The sequence below is a fragment of the Morus notabilis genome, unplaced genomic scaffold, assembly GCF_000414095.1.
Source record: "Morus notabilis unplaced genomic scaffold, ASM41409v2 Scaffold989, whole genome shotgun sequence".
NCBI lineage: Eukaryota > Viridiplantae > Streptophyta > Magnoliopsida > Rosales > Moraceae > Morus > Morus notabilis.
Window position 1 is genome coordinate 543,279 of NW_010363328.1, and position 20,809 is coordinate 564,087.

Genomic DNA, 20,809 nt, shown 5'->3' on the forward strand with positions numbered 1-20,809 from the left:
TTTTCCCAGATTTTCCATCGCACATTGCTAGGTCTTTCCATTGCCATATTCTTGGTTGTTCCTTCTGATATATCACAATTAAAGCAGTGTTTGGAGCATTTCAGGCACCGTCAATAGCCCTTGCCAATAATCTTTCAATGTTCTTCGCTGATATTATATATATTCCTTTCCTGTAGTGTTATTGATATCTATTATTTTCCTCTTATCATGGCTGTTGATGTATACCATTGTTGTTTAGTTAGTATCTCTTATTCATCTACAATATTGGTAAAAGTGCTGCTTTATTCTTAATAAATATTGTCAATTTCTCTGGATTATTTTTATTTTATCTCCTACTGCAATGCGCGCAATTGCGCGCGTCCATTGCTAGTATCTTTCTATATTACTCTTAACGGATTTTTGTACAAGTTTTTTTTAATGGTTTTTTGTTTGTCTTTTGCTTCAGATATGGTTTTCGTGTCTAATATGGGCGCTGTAACGCCTATGCCGAGCGCTCTGCAGTGCTTCTTCTGCTTCCTCTCGGGTCCAGACATTCGGGTTTGAGCGCTATAGTGCCCAAAAGGTCCAGTTGCAACGCCCGTTGCAGAAACTGTGCAGTTATGTGACGTGTGAATTGTTCCGAACCATTGCAATCATTAATGATATGTTTTTATACATTTCTAAATACCTATTATATTAATACATAAAAAGATACTTTGACAAATTTTTATGTGAATGGTTGTAATGATTGAAATAGTTGTGTTCAATCATGTTGTCATTTTATATTATCTAAAAAATTTACAACTTTGATCTTGTTCTGGTTAACAACATTTTTGTTGGATATTGTGTTCAAAATTTTTTTGTATCTTTGGGGGTAATTTGTTATTAAACACTTCAATAAACTTTAAGAAGTGAGGGTAAATAAAATTTTAAAAAGAAGTATTTTTAATACAAATCAAACTCTCTTTTGTTCTCTATTATCTTTGCCTTCATTCCTCAAATTCTCTAACATAGTTATTAGTTTAAAGTATTTCCAGTTTTATCCTTCTATAAAATGAACAGTACAATTTACTCTTTTCATAGTACCTTTCCAAACAATTGAATTGCTTTTACAATTTTGTTTGTATAGATTTTTCAGTTTTTGAATGTTTAAAAAATATGCTCTACCCGGTTATGTCATGCAGCGAATGATTTTTTCTTTTATTTTTTCTTTTTTTCCTAAATATGCTTCCAAACGATGGAATTGCTTTTACATTGTTTTGTGTATTTTTTTTCCCATTTTGTTGGTTTTTAAATGTTTAGAAATTATGCTTTCACTGCTTGTTTTGTCATGTACTTGTCCTAATGTATTGGGCGTTGAGACGATTATGCAGCGCCTGTTTGAGCAGGGTCGTCTGCCCATTGTCTTCACAAATTTGTCACTACTAGATGTATGGTATAAAGAGAAACTAATAGCCTAGAGCCCGTTATGGCGTCCTTTCTCTAAGGAACCCCAACTCCATTGTTTCTCTATTAAAAGAGAAATGTCTAAATATACAAATTAACTAGTCAAACTGTGAGTGGCAGAACGCGTAAAGGCTACATTGTGCCACGCCAACTTATAAACACCACCCTAAATTCGTTTAATCGTTTAAATAGAAGAATAAACACTATTTATAAATACATTGGACTACTCTACTTAACATTTTAAGATAAGGCTTAAATTTCAGCAGAACCCCATAACATGTTTGGAGCTCTATGAGTTAAAGGTGGCGACCATCGTGCTTTTTTCGGAAGCAAACGAACTAAATCTTGTCAATTATCTACTTAAGAATGCCAAGAATTTACAATTATTGACTGTAATTTCTCCCACGCCATTAGAGCTCGAAGAACAAGTAATCCATCAAAAGGCTTCTTCCTGGAGTCAGCTTCATTCCCAAGAGACTAAAATTAACAGACCGTTGTAGATCCTTGAAATCACAATCCAGAATGGCATTGTCACCCTCAAGTTTTTGTCCTCAATTCTTGATAGTAGAGCTTGTGGCTCCCTTAAAATTGTCAAACTGACATCAATTTGAATCTTCCCGTCATTTTTTAAGTGAATATCTGTGTCGATTCTTAATTTTTGGTCATCATTTCTACATTTATACTTAACATTTCTTATCTTTTACTACTTTTTAATTATAACCTCATAAAAATTCAGGCTATTTTTTTTTTTCATTCTATAGTAAACTTGATTCTAGTAATTTTTGGCAGAATAAAATTTCGTTCAGTGATTTTTATAAAACTCGAATATCAAAATTTACTATCTTGAAAACATTTTCAACTTTTCTTTTAAAACCTTGAACTTGTCTTCCTTACTCGTGGTCATGTATTTAACCTATCATTCGCATACTATTACCATTAATATGCCCTTAATGCAATAGCATTTTTGCTATGCATGCCTATAATGCAATAACATTTTAGACACATTAAACATACATTGTTGACTTGAGGTTGCTATGCATAGTCTCATTGTCTCGTATACTTTACTTTCATTACATAACTCGTCTACATTCATAAAACATTATTTACTTTATACACATAATGTTTAGCAGCGTTTTCAAAACACATGGTGCATCCATTACCCACTTGCCCACATCCCACTGCTGCATCCTTTTCCACACGCCCAACAAACAGGTTTAGGGAGCCGGTGTCTTACCCGTACTTCCTACAACACGAACAAACCCTAATGAGTTTTCGCTCAACAAGTAACAGTAGGCCATAATAAATACAAATAATAATGCACACCCATATATGCATTCATATCAAACGTCCTTCAAACGTCCTAACACGCTTCCTAAATATTCAAAGTGTTCATCATATTATGCTATCTTGTCTTTCGTTCCATACTTCTTGAAATCTTTCGTTTTTGTGTCGTTCATTATATATAGTGTAAGTATACCTTATATGAAGGATGGAATGAATCCATATACCTATTTATAGCTTGCCATCTTATATTCTAGCTCTTGACTCAAAGCATATGTAGATAGATCCTAGCCATTGATTCTATATCTAATATCTACCCTTGGATCATAAGTGTTTTGGCTAAATCTTGGCCATTGATGAAATTCCAAGTGTCCATTTACTTAACAAGTGTCTAACAAAAGACAATTTGAACTTTTCTTCTTTCCTAATCTTGACAAGTGTCCACTTAGAAGAAAATTTGAACTTTTCTTCTTTCCTAATCTTGACACTTGTTTACTTAGAAGAAAATTTAAACTTTTCTTCTTTCATAATCTTAACAAGTGTCCATTATATGTGAATTCTTTTATATCTATATGTTATCTGATAAGACGGTTATTACAATATCTATCATTTGCAAATTTCTTGAAAACTGGAGCGTGTGGACATCCTAGGGACAAAAAGGATAATAATTAATAGTTCGTCGCTAGAGGTTCTGTGTATTTGGTTTTCATGAAATCTTTGTAATCTTGATGTGTTTGTAGAAAAGCTTAATGAGATGTGGGTGGGGTGTTTCTTTGATTCTCTGATAAATCGGAGACAATTGAAGTGGGGCCGTTTCCAGTTAAGTTTTGAGTTTAAGCAAAGCTTGCTTAGCTTGTTTCATACAAAGAGTGAGTGAGAATCGTCTTCATAGGAATTGAGTGTTAAATTATCGTTAAGTACCGCAATTATCGTAACTCAATTTTATCTGGGCAACCAAACTAAATAAAATAAAATAGAACTTAAACATCTATAAATACAAAAATAAGATAAAATATGGAAACTTGTCAAGTGTACTAGGGACTTAACTTCACCTTATCATTCATATGTTCATCCTATTAAGCCAATGCTAGCCAATTCCACTCAATTCATTAATCAAGGGGCCTAATCTAACCTCGCTACCTCTCCCGAGCGTCAAGAGAAGTTATATATACGAATACCCGAATCAATATTCCTATCTATTTACTCATACACTCATTAAGTTTAGCCCTTAAATTAGAACTCAAATGTCGATCGCCTGCCGGCCTCACAACAATCCAAATCCTAATTGATAATCAAGGTTTTGATCACTCTCTCAACGAGATTATCTAAGTGTTGATCTCCTCTGGACTCACAACAACCTAGACTATGTTTTCCAATTCTGAACTATGAAATAAATCTCTTTCCAGCATCAAAATCACAATCTAAAATTATCTAACTCATTGGTCACATAAATTAGAAACATTAAGCATAGAGAAACATAAGTAAATTAAAATGGAATTTAAACTAACAATTGACAATATAATCAACATGGTTTAAATAAAGCTACATCAAGCCCAAGAATATGAAGTCTAACTCAACATAGAAGAATCTATAACTAAAATCACAAATTTAAGAGCAAAAACTAAAAAACTACAATAAAAAGGAAAAAAGGAGAAGGAAGAGAAAACTCTTGTGGAGATGAGCTTCAAGTCTTCAAATTTTCAAGCATCTCTCCCAAACATTCTTTAAGAATCTCCAACTCCAAGCTTTTCTTCTAGGAAATTTTATACCTCTTGTTGATACCAGAATTTCTCACACACCGATGGCCCACCGGCGAAGTATTGTCCCCACTTGGGCCCGCCGTGACGGGTGGAGTTTTGTCCCTTCGTAAAAGGCGTCTCGCTGGTAGGAGGGGTTGGCACTCTGGTACATATACCTCTCCAGACCCCCGTCTCCAACCGATGTGGGACTCTTGGTGTACAACAGTGCCTCCCGAGACGGGGGGACTGGGGAGGCAGGCTGTGGCCAAACGTCCCTAGTGGAGTCGCCAACTGTTGATACCAGAATTTCTCACACACCGATGCCCCACCGGTGAAGTATGGTCCCCCCTGGGGCCCGCCGTGACAGGTGGGGTTTTGTCCCTTCGTAAAAGGCGCCTCGCTGGTAGGAGGGGTTGGCACTCTGGTACATATACCTCTCCAGACCCCCGTCTCCAACCGATGTGGGACTCTTGGTGTACAACACCTCTCATCCTCTTCAAGTTGGGAACTAGGGTTTCTTTTGCTTAAATATGCTCAAACACGGAGAAAATCTTAGCCAAACACATCCAAGGGTCTAAAACTGGCCTTCTATATTGATCAAGGGCTGAAAAATAGCCCAAAGTTCGTCAACAACACGTAGGGGGAGGTGGCTGCGCACCATGGTGGTACGGATGCGCGCCCAATGTTGCGCGGCTACGCGGGGTGTGGCACGGGCATGCGACTTAGGTGGAGCGCCGGCACAGGTGGTTCTGCCCAAGAGGGCCCTTGTGTGGCCTTGAGTGCTTTTTGCTCCAATTTTTTACTCTAAAATGCCACTAAGTCCCATTTTATTATTTTTCCTACAAAATAATACGAAAAACATATTAAACTAACAAAAGTGCTTGAAGACTCACAAATATTTGAACTAAAAAATACTTGATTTGTTAGTAAATAATCTCTTCATCAAATGGTACGGCCGTGCGGCTAGCCGCACACCCGCGCGCCCAATGTTACGCGGCTGCGCGAGGTGTGGCGTAGGCACGTCCCTCAGGTGGTGCGCTTGTGCAGGTGGTTCAGCCTAAGAGGGCCCTTGTGCGGCCTTGAGTGGTTTTTGCTCTAATTTTTTATTCTAAAATGCCACTAAGTCCCATTTTATTATTTTTTCTACAAAATAACACCAAAAACATATTAAGCTAACAAAAGTGCTTGAAGACTCACTAATATATGAACTCAAAAATACTTGATTTGTCGGTAAATAACCTCCTCATCATTAGGAAAAGTGTTTTTTAAAGCATTTGGTATTATTTGGTTATTTTATTATTAATAAGATAAAAAGATTTTTCATTATAATTATATACATGTATTATGCATACTTTATGAATTTAATTGAAATTTCATGATTATTTATGTGACCTTAAATATTGTATATAAGTGTTATATAAAGAGAATAATATTTAAAGATATTAATCAAAACATATTCGTTATAAATTAATTAAATTTATAGAATCTTTAATTAAAATATTACTTGTACATACATGTCATTACCATTAACAATAGAATGATCTTTTCCGAATCGTTAATATGTCGAGATATTGAATGAGTGTACTTTATGTAATATGATTATGCAGAATAGGGACAAGATACAATTTGAATCACTAATAATTTCTATTAAGTGTAGAGATTCAAATAATATCTACCGATTGTCATATATATGATGATTTTAATCCTAAATTATTAACAAATTTCTATTTTTTAGAATTATTTATTTTGATTTAAGCGGTATAGATTTTGATATCACTAAATCCTATTTTTTAAACTTTGGAGAGAAAATAAAATAAGTAGCTAAGAATGTTATTGCATGAGATAGAGTACATTCATTATTATCTAAGAAGCTAGATAATAATTCTCTTGAGAGTGTTCATTCAGGCTTAAATAGTAAGGCTACACAATATATGATTAAGTTTATAAATTTATTATTCATTAGAAAATCATTGATTCTCAATAAAGATGTAATTAGATAGGTTAAATGATTTCTACCTAACTCTAACTATGAATTATTTATGAAAGATTGATCTATATGTAATGACTCTATCGAATGGATTATTCATATATTCTTTGAGTAATTTGTCTAGGATTTCTACCTAACTCTAACTATGAATTATTTATGCAAGATTGATCTATACGCAATGACTCTATCGAATGGATTATTCATATATTCTTTGAGTAATTTGTCTATAATTACAAGATTGAAACTCTAAAGTTTTTGGTGGAGTAAATTTGGAACAAATAGAATTGATAAATTAATTAAAAAGTTTAATTAATTATTAATTTATTGTAAATTGAAATTATAGGCCAAGAGTTCCTTTGCCATCTTCGTAAATACTATTTAGATAAGCGGAATTATCGGGTTCAATTCAATAAAATAATTTAGAATTATAGTTTTAAATTATCTCAGTAAATAAATAAATTTATAAATATTAAATAATATGATTATTTAATAAATTAATTTTGGAATAAGCAGTTTGGTGACCACATTATGTTGTCGAACCCCAGGCGGGGTCCAAGCCAGCGTGCACACTCGGTTTCTTTTTCTACATGTTTCTAATTTTGATTTCAAATAAATATGAAAATTTGATAAAAGCAAGGTGGTCTCCCAATTTTGTTCAGAAATTGTCACAATAAAAGTGGCGACCATTTAGCTTTTTGCTGAGGCGAACAGAGTCGAGCTTGTCACACCATTGGTGGTTGTTCAACAAGTAATTAAGCTCCATTGAAGGGCTTCTTCCCAGAGCCCGCTTCATTTCTGAGAGAGTTTTTAGTGCTGGAGAATTGCAGTGAAATATTAGTTTGATTTGTGAAACTTAAAATGGTATGAGTATATTATTTTAGTCTTTTCATTTGTTTTTTATTTAGCTTTCTTTTGATATAAAAATATGTGAAAACGTACCCTCCAAATTTTTAAAGTTGTAGACAATTATAAAGAAGATGATCTGACTTAGTAAAGTTTCAAGCGCATAAATTCTCTCAAATTATGTCTTAAAATCTGTGGAAACATACTATTAAATTACGTGCAAAACAAGAAAGACCCCAAAAGTTACATTCACCCCTTTAACATATATATATATATATATATATATATATATATATATATATATATATATATATATATATATATATATATATATATATCCCATTTCTAAGGGATGGCTTGGCTTTTAGCTTTCCCTCCAAGTTACTAAAACTAGATAATGGGAAATTCCATTGACAAAAAAAGTCCCAATTAAGGCTGGCTATTGGGGAGTCTGATAAGAACAGAATGTTCTGGCTTGTGGTCACATTCATAGTCAAGATGAACAAATGCCCTCTCTACTTCAGGAAGTTCCTCAATCTTTATCTGCAACGATTCACCAATTGCGTGCGCTTCTTTTAGTGGCAAATCTTCCGGAAGTTCAATGTCGACCTGTTTTTTGCAATCCCAAAAATTCAAGTTACATGCTTGTTTGATCAAGTATAAAAAGTGAAGTTAAAGATATAGATGTCAAGTACTTAAGAGTACAAATGATAAACTAACCTCTACAAAATACAGAACTCCAAAGGTGTAGGCGCGAACAGTGTCGACGCGTCTGATTAGAGGGTGATGCCTTAAGACAAGGTATGTGAGTTTCTGCAAGACTTCGGGGGGAGCTGATTGGCCAACCAAAGAAACTACAAATGAAGAAGCAAAAAAACTGGTTAATTTGAACATCAAAATCTATACTACTTATTAGGAGGGGACAATCGAGTACTTGACTGTGTAATACAATTACAAGGTAGGTTTGCCAATTTTGTTCCAGCAAGAAAGAGTAATAACCTGCATTTTCCAGCACAGTTCCAGACCAGTTCAAAATGGTGTAGACCGCAAGAATAATGGCGCCAACCGGGTCAATCCACCAGTAGAATTTGTCACCAAGAACAGCAGCAACCAAACCGATTACATTCGTTACGACATCGAAATAGTGATCCTGTTAAAATCATCATCAGTCAAGGCATTGGATTAGTCAACATAAATGCACAATGATGAATGTCAAAGACAAAAAGAATGAGTTTGTCAAGTCGAACCTTTGCGTAGGCTTGGACGATTTTGTTGCCCGAGCTTCTGCAGTAAATCCAAAGGACAAGTTTCACTCCAGAAGCTGTTAGCATGATTACATACAGCCAGAACAATTGGTCCGAAGTCATCTTCTCAGATGGTTTATCTTGAATCAGCTGCTCCAAAGCTTGGATCAGAACTTGGAAGCCTATCAAATAAGTCAGCCTCAGAACTTACTAAATTAAGTTCCAAAATGCATAACAATACATTTGCTTTAAAGCAATATTTTTGCCTCCATTAAAAGGGTTTTGCTTTCTTTTTTAGTTAATTTTGTCTCACCAAACAAAACCTCAATACAGCAATATCTCAAAGCACTTACGAAGCCAACTCTAAAAGTGAAAAAAAAAGAAGATGACTAGGCTGCAAATATAACATAACATACTACACCAAGTGAGACAAAATTAAGAAGTTTCTAGAAGGTTCAAAAACATAATACATACATACATACATACATACATACATACATACATATATATATATATATAACATACCAAGTGTGGCCATAACAGCTGCAAATATGACAATGCCCACTGGTTGAACTCTGAGTTTTCCAATGGGATACTTGTAAATATTTATGTTTGTCATTGACAAATGAGTGAACCAAAGTATACCACCAGCCATAAGATCAAGTAGAGAATCAAGTGTTGACGCTGCAATAGCTATCGATCCACTCTTCACTGTAGCATATATCTGCAATATTCCACAATATATACATATATATGTTTCAATTGTCAAACTGAAAGAAACAAAAAATGGTAATAAGAAACAAACAAGGAAAATAACAACGAACATGGGCCCAAAAAGGAGTTTGAAAAAGAATCTCCAAAGAAATGTTAGAATTAACCTTCAAAGCTAGAAGAAAAATGTTTGCCCAATTGGAAATGTTCATTGCTCTCTCATGTTGGGCTTGTTCTTGGAGATCTTGCACTTCATTACTGTGATGTGGTGATTGTAGAGAGTCAACTTCCTCAAAGGACCTCAGGGTGGCAATTTGTTTTTCATAATATTCTCTCTCCCCTTATATAAAAAAGGAAAAAAAATAACTCAAATATGAGATTAACAAGAGGAAAATATAGATTAACAAGAGGAAAATATACTTCTCTTTGCATGAGAAACAAACATTTAGAAATATATGTGAGAACAATTTGTTAAATTAATTTACCTTGGAAAACAAGATAATACATATTACCTTTATATATAATCGCTAATAAAAATGAGAAACAAGAGAGATTAAGCCAAAGGGCAGATAATTTTGAGTTAATTACCTTCCATTAAGCCAGAGGTTTTAGTAAGGTCAAGATGAAGAAGGGCCTCAGGATCAAGGCCAGAACGGAGCTTTTCAGGCAATTTGGAGAAAAAATCACACTTAAGAGAAGTAAAAGAATTTCTGTTTTGAACTCTCCCATTGCCATTGGGCTTTTCATGATCTTCAGTGCAAGACAATAGTGGGGTTTTCACATAATCCAAATCACCTTCCATATATTCACTCACTGATCAAAGATATCTGTTTTCCAAGCTATGCTTATTAGAAGGAAAAAGAAAGAAGAAGAGAAGAAAGGAAGACACAGAAAGTTAAACTGACTAACTCATGACTTTCTATAGCCTTATTACACACACACACACACACACGAGACATGTTCTGCTCAACTTCCCACGAGACTAAATTTGTCTAAGGGATGATGTGTTCATTGTATGTTAATCATGATGAAAATAATTGGTACAATGGCTACAAAAACGGTATTATACTCGTAAAAATAAAACTCCATCACTCATAAAAACTAAGTATTATTAAGTTAAATTTCGTCTATCTATTTAAAAGGATTAAATAAGTATTATTAAATTAAATCTCGTTTATCTATTTAAAAGAACTAAATAAGTATTATTAAGTTAAATCTCATCTATCTATTTAAAAAGATTCACTTCATGTGAATAACGAGATTTTAAACCACAGCGATAAATAAGAATGCTCTATCTTTTTTAGTCGTTATCTCAAAATTGAGAGAGAGGGAGAGAGAGAATGACAAGTTGGTATTTTTTCTGGCTCGGCATATCTGGCTGTTTCTGGTCGCTGAGGACAAATGGCACTTGTAACCTTTAATGTGCGACACAAGTGTCTGTTGCATATAGGGCTGTTCTATTGTTCTGCTTACCTACTACAGTTATGCAGACTTCCCTTTTGATTTATATATATATATATATATTAAAGAAAAAAAAAGGAAGTAAAGAGTATGAGACTTGTATTTTTGCCCTTATTAATATATTGGAGTATTTAATATCAGAATAGAAAAAATACTTCATTGATAAAAATGCAATTTTTAATCGTCAGATTTATTGTGATTTCAATGTAATTTGATAGTTCAAAATTTTACCATACTAATATATCATTCTTTTCATTAGATTGTATATATTATCAATAATATCAAAAAACAAAAATAGAGAATTTACTTTTAAGAATACATGAGTCTAGATATTTATCTTTTATTATTGATAAATACCATTTCGTTAGTGTAATTATTTGATTAAAAAAGTTATAGATTAAGAGTAAATGGTAAAAATCTTGATTCATACACTTTTTAAGAATATTTATCAAGATTATCCCATTATCAATGACGGAGTTAGGGGCAGGGAGGCCATAACCCCCTAGCTTTTTTTTTTCTTGTTTTTTAATATAATAGTTTTAATTTTAATATAATAGATATGTGTGTAATTAGACTTTGCCTCCCATAAATTAATAGTTCTTTACACATTTTATTGAGCTAACTATTTAGATTTTAGAAAATAAATTATTCAATTTTATTAAGTCCATAAACATTAGTATAATCTTAATAGAAGAAAAAAATTTAGCTCCCTACCGATAAATCCCGACTCCCTCACTGTATATTATTGTTTACTTCTCTACTTTGTCCAAGACTAAATAGGGTTTAATGTAAACCATTACAAGTATTTATGAAAGCTATAACTTAACCTCTTACACTCTTGTACATTTTACCAAAAGCATATGATTATGTGTTGATTCTAACACTCATAACATTTTCGGAATACGATTTACCAAATACCCAACTAGTAAAAGTACCATTTTTCTCTAGCTTACCTAACTATATATATATATATATATATATATACACGCGTATGTACATATACTTATATATTTTGTTTTTATGTGAATTAGACAAGTATCCACAGAATTATAACTTCTGTCAAATTTTTGCCACTTTTTAAATGACATTAAAAATTGACTTTTTAAGGCCTCGTTTAATTTACCGATTTAAGTTTTTAATTTGAACTGAGATGTGATTTTATGTGAGAATTTTTAACTGTAGTAAAATTAAATGTGATTATTTTTTAGAGTTTTTAACTGTAACAAAACTGAAATTAAAAATTTAAATAAATGAAATGAACGAAACCTAAAACATAAAAAATTATTATAATTACATAAATACAGGGAAGAAAAAGATAAAAGAAAGATAACGTTGAGTTGAAGTTTGAAATTATGAAGAAGAATGGATCTCAGTTGTCATATCACATAATTATTGATTCCACCAAAAAAATCATACCAGGCGCTTAGACAAAAAATTATTCACAATACAACCTAGGTAGTGATGTGACCAATTCCTATAAATAATGAAAAGGTTGAGCTACATTAAAACTTCCAATATTAAAAAAAAAAAAAAAGAGTTGTTGGGGAAATTAGAGAAGAAAAATAGATAAATCATGGAGTATGGTTGTAAAGTTCTACTTTCCAATATGTTTGTTTTACAATCTTGACTTTAATATAGAGGGCCCCACTTCGCATGGGGCGAGTAAGAGAAACTATGCGTTAAACGTGTATTTGAGGGAGTATTAGAAGGAGTTTCTATTAATAGGACATATTAATACAGTGAGAAATATCAAAGAAACAATAATTGTAAAATTGTGATGATGTAAAGACTCATGAAACTTGCCCATCACCACCATTAATATAATCAGAAGTCAAATAGGCACGGATTGTAATGAAATCATGGTCCTTAAATTTTAATGCCCTTTTTTTTTTTATAAATTTAAGTCCTAGTAGGATGCACATGCTAAGGCTTTGGGCCAATCTATATTGGTGTAACTATGTAAGGTCAGTGTTTATACATTTAAATTACGATATATTGGCCTTCGGTGGGAAAAAGGAAAAGGAAACAAAAGCACAAGGAAAAAGAACATGAAACAAAGAAGTAAAGGGAATCACAAGAAGGACCTTCTTACTTATGAGCACAAAACAAACCAAATTTAGTAAAGAATTCATTTTTGCAACCTAATTCCGAAAGAAAATCTCATGTGAGTTTAAATATATATTCTATATTTTTATATATATGTATGTGTATAATTCTTACCTGTTGAGAGTGGTATATGGGAGTTTTTGCATGTGGAGGTATGTTCTAGTTCATAGTTTTCCTTCCATGGCATTTGAAACCGATCAAAGAATTTGGACCTAGCTTCACAATAATGATGCCACTCTCTTATACTACCCTCATGTTTTCTCCCAAATCCAATATGTGTCAACAATGGTGAGCAATGTTCATCAAATTGCCTGGCCATTTGAATTTAGCCAAAGATTGAGATTAATTTCAGTGACTAAGTACTTAATAGAATAGAGACACAATAACCTTAATGAAGTGTGCATGGAGTTCAAGTTCGGACAAGTTTATGAGCACTAGATGGTGACAATTCCCAAGTGTGGTTTAGCCACCGGATATATATATATACACACACACACTTGGAAGCCTTGGAGTTTGTGCTAAAGATAGGCCAATTTATGTAGTAATTCCTTGACAAACACAAAAGAAAGAAAAATCTGTCTGGGATAAGATAGTTTGTCCCAAGTAACTTGTTTTTTTCTCCAATAAGGTATCTTGGTTAAAGATGAACAATCTGTTCATTCTTTTATTCTTTCTCAGTGATTGAAGCCAGTGCACGGGGGGGGGGGGGGGGGGGGGTACGTACTCAGTGAGAGACAAGGTGTGTATATCTCTGTGTGTATTCATGAACCACTAAATTTTTATCAAAATATTTTTGTATTTATATTTGTACAAAATTGGTTTAGGTTATTTGACGAAGCTTTTGATCTTTTACTTTTATCAGGATCTGGTAAAGTTGCCCTCGTAACTTATGTGTTTGTCAAATAACGGCATTGATGTTTCTACTATTTAGTTTTAGTGTATTTTTGTTGTTTGGTTGGTTTTCTTTTTTAATAACGGAGGTGATTTCTCTATTTTTAGGTGTAGTCTTAATGTATAGTCCGCAAGTCCTTATTCTTTGTCGTGTTGTGGTAGACCTCAATGCTTTTAGTCTCTTAATCTCAATAGATAGGAGTTTTCTATTTGTGTGCTCAATTAGTTATGTGCCTATTTGATTTTCTCTTGTTGAAACTTAATACGTATATTACCCTTTTAATATTTCAGTCGAACTTACTGATGGTTACAATATGTAGTTGGAGTTGAGTCACTAAGTGTGTTGGGATTTTTCTCATAGGAATTAGTATTTCTATTTATTTGGAGTGCAAATACCATCTTCAAAGAAAAAAAAATTAGAGAGTAATTTTTAAAAAGACCCTTTGAAATATAGCCCTTTTTATTTTTATTCCTTATATTAATCTATATATTTATATCTTTTAGACTAGAACTAATTAAGTGATGAAATTTTTTAAAAGAGATACTTTTAGTAAGTTAGGTATTTAAGAAGATATAATCAATAATTTTTTCAAATCCCCTATAGAAGTATTCGTTTTGTGTATTTAATCACCAGTCTATATGGGCTCAACGAGTTGGAATTTCTAATGTGGGCTTCTTTGATTTAACCTAGAATAGGCCCAGATTAATGCCTACAATTAATAAGTTCCGTGTGAAGATTCCGTTGAGAAAATCTAGACCGGTTTTCAACAATCCTGAACCGGTATGGAATTGTTCTTAAAACAAACAACCCCCCAACAAAAGCCATATTAACGGGGGTCTGTTGGATAAATAGACTAAGTAAAAATTACTTTTAAGTAAATAAATAAAAAAATAAATAAATTAGGTAAATAAGTCAATTTCCACATAAGTTATTGCACGTTATTAATTATGTTTTTAGGAGTTTCTTTCTCCTCATTCTCTTTCATTTCGCGCCATTTTCTTCTCCTAACCGCCTTTCATTTCTTCTCTCCTCTTCTCAAGTCCTCGTCGTCACACAACCTCATTAACATTATTATCTTGCCCATTCAGCATTTTTTTTTCTCGTGCAAAATGAAGTTTGAAAAAGAGCTTGTAACACCCCGAAGAATTAAACAAGATTAATTGAGGTAATGAAGATTTATTAGTTTACCTAATCTGATCTAATTAATTGATTATTGATTAATAAATATTTATGACGTGTAAATTTAAATAATTCTAATGTATTTAAATATTTTCAGTAATTACATTTTTATTCCAGAAGTGTGTGTGAGCACATTTCTGGACTGTCTTTTAAGTTTGTGACACCTGTCATTTTCCTTTTCCTTTCTTCCTTTTCTTTTTCCCTTCCCGAGCACACTCTCTCTCATTTTCTCTCTTTCTCTCTTCGAACTCTCTCTCTCTCTCTCCTGTTTTTTCTTCAAAATCAACCAGACTTCGAACCAAAGGAAAATTTCACGAAGTTTTTAACGTCAAGAGAAGAATTCGAGGTAAGATTTCTGAAAACCTCTCTTGAATCTCAAGTTTTTCGGATTTAAAAACTTATTTTTAGTTCGAAATGGATTTTGATGGATTTTGAGTAAAACCATGATAGAAATTAGAGATCTTGGGTTCTTTGGACTTGATTTAGTACTTAGAACCTGGATCTAGTGGTTTCCCCTTGAGATATTTCGAATTGGAACTGAAATTGCAGGTTTTTAGACTGATTTTGGCAAGTTTTCCTCGCCCTGCTGATTCCACCGGTCGGCCTATCCGGTCGACCGGATTGCAGTACAATAGGTCGACCAGTGCAGTCGACTGAAGTGCACACCGGTCAACCGGTGGTGTTGCACTGCTCTGTCACCGGTCGACTGGTGTACACGGGATTTGACCCTATTTTGTTGAAAAACCCTGTTTTGTTGAAAAACCCTGTTTTGATCTCAGTTTTTAAGGAGAACCCAAATTAGCTTCATTTGGGGACCTAGAATGAATGGATTAGCTTCTTTAATCCATGTTTTGAGATTGAAAACCCTTGGAATGATGATTTAAAACAAGAAATGATTTGTGAAACTGGTAATTGAATTATGGCACACTAATAGGAAATCCAAAAGGATATAATTGAGATTGAAATTACTTTAGGAATGAGAATTGGATCCTAAAGTGTTGTTTTGTATCAGTGCTAGCTAAGGAGTCGGCTTCCTCAAGCCAGAATAGAGTAACGCTAGCCACAAGTTTGGTATTTACGAGGTAGGATTTCTTACCCTTTCCTTTGTGAGCCTGTTTTCAAAAAATATTTGGCCTTGCAAATGTTTTAAAGAAAGGGGATGTTTGTGAAAGAAAAACATTTTAACCCTCATGGCTTGTTGTAGTTCTGGGGAGTATAATGAATTGTTTCATAAAGTTTAATGAATGATTTCTTAAGACAAGAGATCTTGCAAATCAGTAAACCGGCTGATGGCCTAGATAGGATGTGGAGAGTGCATCCTTGGGGGCAGGAACCGAAACCCGGACCAGGGTGATATGGCTTTTGCATGTGGGTGTGTAAGTAATTTATCATAGTATAAATTACTTGCTGATGCCTGTAATACGGAGATTTTTAGTTATATTTCTTTTGAGAAAAATGATGTGAGGTTCTGACTGTTGTGTTGGAACTGAATGTCTATATTTATTCATTTACTTATTTATTTATTTACTTGTTTACTCATTTATTTACTCGTTTGCAAAGTTATTTCAAAATATATCCTACTGGGCATTTCGCTCACGTTTTATCATTTTATAAATGTTAAACCCCTCCCAGGCTATTTTAGAAGCAGTGCGGAGTGGCTGAGTTGCTACCACCTGATTAGGAGAGGATTGTGATTATCCTCCCTGTGTACGAATGTAAGAATTGTAACTTCTGTAAATCATGATATTTAGATTTCTAGATTGTGGTTGATGTTTATAATGTTATTTACATGTTCATGTATGTACAATACTACATATCCTGTGGGTGAAGCCCTGAAAGATGTCAGAGGCTCAAGTTCTAGCCTCTTCCTTGTAATACATTTTCAAGGAAACGGAGGCTTGTTTAGGAATTTCCTTTAATACTTTACTTTTGGATTTTGATTATTACTCATAATCGAGCCTCCATGTCACCGACCTTGGCTTCGGGGCGTGACAGAGCTATTAAGTAAGCCTTTCTTTTTCTATGTCTCTCATGGTGTTTTTCATTGTTGTTCATCTATTTTTAAGATGAGAATGTAGTTAAAATGTTAAAAAACCATTAAAATAGTAATTTTGCATGGTAAAAGACCGGTTTACATTGTCTAATATGATGAAGATCTGCTGGGTTTAGAAAAAAAAGGTTTGTTCTTGGTCTGTTCTTGGTCTGTTCTTAGTCTTTTCTTAGTCTATTCTTGGTCTGTTCTTATAACATGGTATGTTCTGGTCTGTTCTTATACATGGTTGGTTCGTAGTCTGTTCTTGGTTTGTTCTTATTACATGGTCGTTTTGTGGTTTGTTCTTGGTCTGTTCTTATTACATAGTATGTTCTTGGTCTGTTCTTATTGCACGGTCAGTTCTTGGTATGTTCTTGGTATGTTCTTATTGCACGATCGGTTCTTGATCTGTTCTTATTATATGGTTTGTTCTTGGTCTGTTCTTGGTCTATTCTTAGTCTGGTCATTTGGTTCTTGGTCTGGTCATTCTGTTAGTGGTCTGGTCTTGTTTTATATCATGTTTAATTATACATTTTTATAAATTGATGGTTTTTTTTTATTTTGTACGAACACTTTTTATGGTCTGTTCTTAAAGATGAATGATGTTGTCTAAAAATTAGGGCAACATTTCTCCCTAATTATAAGCTCCCCAAAGCCAAAAGAACACGTTGAATACATTTTACGAGCAAAACAACATTTTGTATACATTTTACAAGCAAAACAACATTTTATATACAATTTACGGGCCTTTTAAGCTTGTAATTGCTCGAACTTCTGGCCGCAAGTTCCAACCGGTACATTTCTACTTGTTCTTCAGTGAGTTCTTCTAACGAGATTTTACGAACAAGGTATTCGATAAATTTGTATATGAAAAGTCTGCAGTCACCTGTTTTGAGGTTGTGGACCAACGACTTGGGACGAAAGAATGACCACGCACTGTCAAGTTTATCACCTCGATGGTTAAATAAACCTGTGTACTTTAAGAAGTTGGGCATCATGACAGAGATAGGCTCCACGTATTTTTACATCTGTTGATATCTGTACATCTTGACATTGCAATCATACACCTTTATGTTGATTTCAGATAAATCAACATAAAACGCAACCTAATGCTTATCCTCAATGTTAAGAGGCATAGTGAAGCCTTGCACGCCATCCTATTTCTTTCCAATTATGCACTTTTATCCACAGACATATTCATCTAGGTCGTTGTCAAATGTATACTCTGCCAATTTTGATTTGTTAGCGAAGAATCGCCATATCAATTTCTGGCAGAATACATCGTTCAGGATGATAATATTGTTAATGAACTCTCTTTCATTGGCCCATGACATTCTCATAGATAGATGATCCCATGCCTCGTCAATTTGTTGTAAGTCATAAAAAATAAATTCAGTATAATGATAATGCTATAAAAAACAAGACCGTAAATTTATAAAATATGTTGTGATTACTTACTTCACTGTAGAACCATTCACCTGGCTTAAAGATGACCCGGAAGAAGTCCTTCTTCCAATCACCAAAACATCACTCTATCAGCTCAGAGTATGTATTTGTATCAGTGAACCAGTTTTTCAAGGCCCCGACAGCATCTTTAGAGGTCCACATCTTCTTCATCACCTTACGCAGGGGATCTGCGTAAGGCGACTTAAAATACTTGATGGGCCTTTTAAGTCATTTTTCATTCTTGGGTTCAGACTTTGGCTCTGACTGAGCCTGTGGCTCAGGTTGTTCCTCAGGCCATAGCTGAATCTGTGGCTCAGGTTGTTCCTCAGGCTATAACTGTGGCTGTGGCTGTAACTGTTATTTTGCTAGACGTGCCATGTTGTCCTTTATTTCTCTAACTGACTGGTCTAATGAGTCTAACCTCTTGTTGATGGCTTCAAAATGTCTACCATTGTACTCTACCATCCTCTAATAGAGTATGTTAAGTATGTAATCAATAGAATACCATCCTGAGGACGAGGTCGTCATCGTTGTTGTTGTTGTTGTGGTTGTTGTTGTTGTTGTTGTTGTTGTTGAGGAAGTTGCTGTTGTTGGTTTTCGAATCGAATTCGGATGCAGAAGTGTGGGGTTAGCGAATCATGTATAACAAAAATTTTCGTAAAACCTTTGAGATACTCTATAGATTATATTAATTTATGCACGAATAAATTAATCACATTAATTTATTTAATAAGAACTTAATTAGGAATTATTCTTGGCGGCCGATTAGGATGATAACTTAAATTCTTTGACCACAAACAATCCTTGCTCTAAGGCCTTGTATTTAGAAAATCAATGTCTTCCTTGTCAATTCCTAGAATCCACGAATATGTGTGTGTGGGCACACCTGAGACAAAACGGGTTAGAATAAACACTCGAATTTCCACAAACACCAATGCATGCACGATGTAGAATTTTTAGAGAAATATTTTTCCTTCCCACACTAAGAGAATTTCAGCCACACTAAAAATAATACGTCAAAAATTTTGTCACACAATTTTCTATCATTATCTTATTTATAGAGTAGAAGTCAAATTTCTAGAAGGAATCCAATCTCTATATCCAAGATTAAGCTTTTTAATTATCTCCTATTTGAATTTGAAATAAAATCTCCTCTTCTCTTTTATCCATTATGGCCAGCCATAGAAAGGGGATTTTATCCCTGTGTAGGCGCCAATATCAAATAGGGAAGGAAAAGAAAATCATCATTTATCATGCAGTCCAATTTTGACTCAAATTTAAATTTCAATTTAAGTCAAACTTAAATTAATTTGAATTCTAAATTGAACAACTTATCAAATAAGTCTAAATGGATAAAACTAGATGTGTTCAAATTCAAATTTAAATAATCACATTATTTAAATAATAATTAATTCTCAATTAATTATTTTCGAGTGTTTAATTTTAGAATTCTGTAATTTTAAAATTTCCATGTTGCCCTTTGTGTCTTGTAGAATTACTAGGACGACGCGGGGCTAATGGACCTATAATCTCGAGCTCCAATAAAATTAATAATTAATAAAATATTTTAATTAATTAATTAATTCTAATAGTTACTCCACTATAAACTTGGAATTGCACTCTCGAAATTATAGATATAAATTACTTCTAAACTGTGAAGTGTCCATACGATATAGTCACTGTATATAAATTAGTCCTCCATAAATAATTCATAATTAGAGCTAGATAAAATCCGTTAACCTCTCTAATTACATCTTTATCCTTGAGTACCATTGATTCTCTAATGGACAGTGATTCATAAAACACATTCATGAATCGGAGCTCCTACTAGTCCAAGTACCGAATCAACCCTCAAGAGAATTATTTATCTACTTCTTTCTTAAGAAGGAATGGATTCCATCTCGTGTAATAACATTCCCGGCTACCTACTTCATCATGTCTCCAAAATACAAGGAACATGATTCAGGATCTCAAAATCCGTACCGAGTAAATCAAACGATACAAATCCATAAATATGAGTCTGTTAATAACTCAAGATTAAGATCATTCTATATATGACCATTGGTAGACTCAATTAGAATTTCTATACTTAACGAAAATTATTAGAAATTCATATTGTGTTTGTGTCCTTGTTCCACATAATCTCATTATACGAAATACACTCATTCAATATCTCACTATATTAACAGTACGGATAACACCGTTCCATTCTAAATGAGAATGGCATGTATTAGTAATGTTTTAATTAAAGATTCTGAACTTTAATTAAATTCATTATGAACATCATTTTTTTTATTATCCTTAAACATTATTATTTCGCATATAACACTTATATACAACGTTTAAGGTCACATAAATAATCATGGAATTTTCATTGATATTCATAAAATATTCATAAATATATGCACATAAAATAATGAATAAACTCTTTCATTAAATAAATAATAAATATCCTATTACATC

The 20,809-nt window shown here is 33.3% G+C and overlaps 1 protein-coding gene across 1 annotated transcript; it reads right to left on the minus strand.

The window, feature by feature from the left end:
• Positions 1 to 7,637: 7,637 nt before the first annotated feature.
• LOC21401019 (metal tolerance protein 4) lies at positions 7,638 to 10,034 on the minus strand. The gene is made up of 7 exons (XM_010104266.2): positions 9,819 to 10,034; positions 9,398 to 9,570; positions 9,045 to 9,243; positions 8,523 to 8,701; positions 8,275 to 8,425; positions 7,996 to 8,129; positions 7,638 to 7,884 (listed from the first exon to the last, which is right to left on the minus strand). The coding sequence occupies exons 1-7, from the start codon at positions 10,030 to 10,032 to the stop codon at positions 7,705 to 7,707; spliced, it is 1,230 nt and encodes a 409-aa protein (XP_010102568.1). The 5' UTR covers positions 10,033 to 10,034; the 3' UTR covers positions 7,638 to 7,704.
• Between the last annotated feature and the right edge of the window lie 10,775 nt (positions 10,035 to 20,809).

Coding starts and splice junctions, on each gene's coding strand:
- LOC21401019 (XM_010104266.2), bottom strand. CDS start 10,032: ATGGAAGGTGATTTGGATTATGTGAAAACCCCACTATTGTCTTGCACT. Junction 8,426..8,522: donor TCGTCCAAGCCTACGCAAAG/GTTCGACTTGAC, acceptor TGATTTTAACAG/GATCACTATTTCGATGTCGT. Junction 8,130..8,274: donor AACTGTGCTGGAAAATGCAG/GTTATTACTCTT, acceptor CTTCATTTGTAG/TTTCTTTGGTTGGCCAATCA.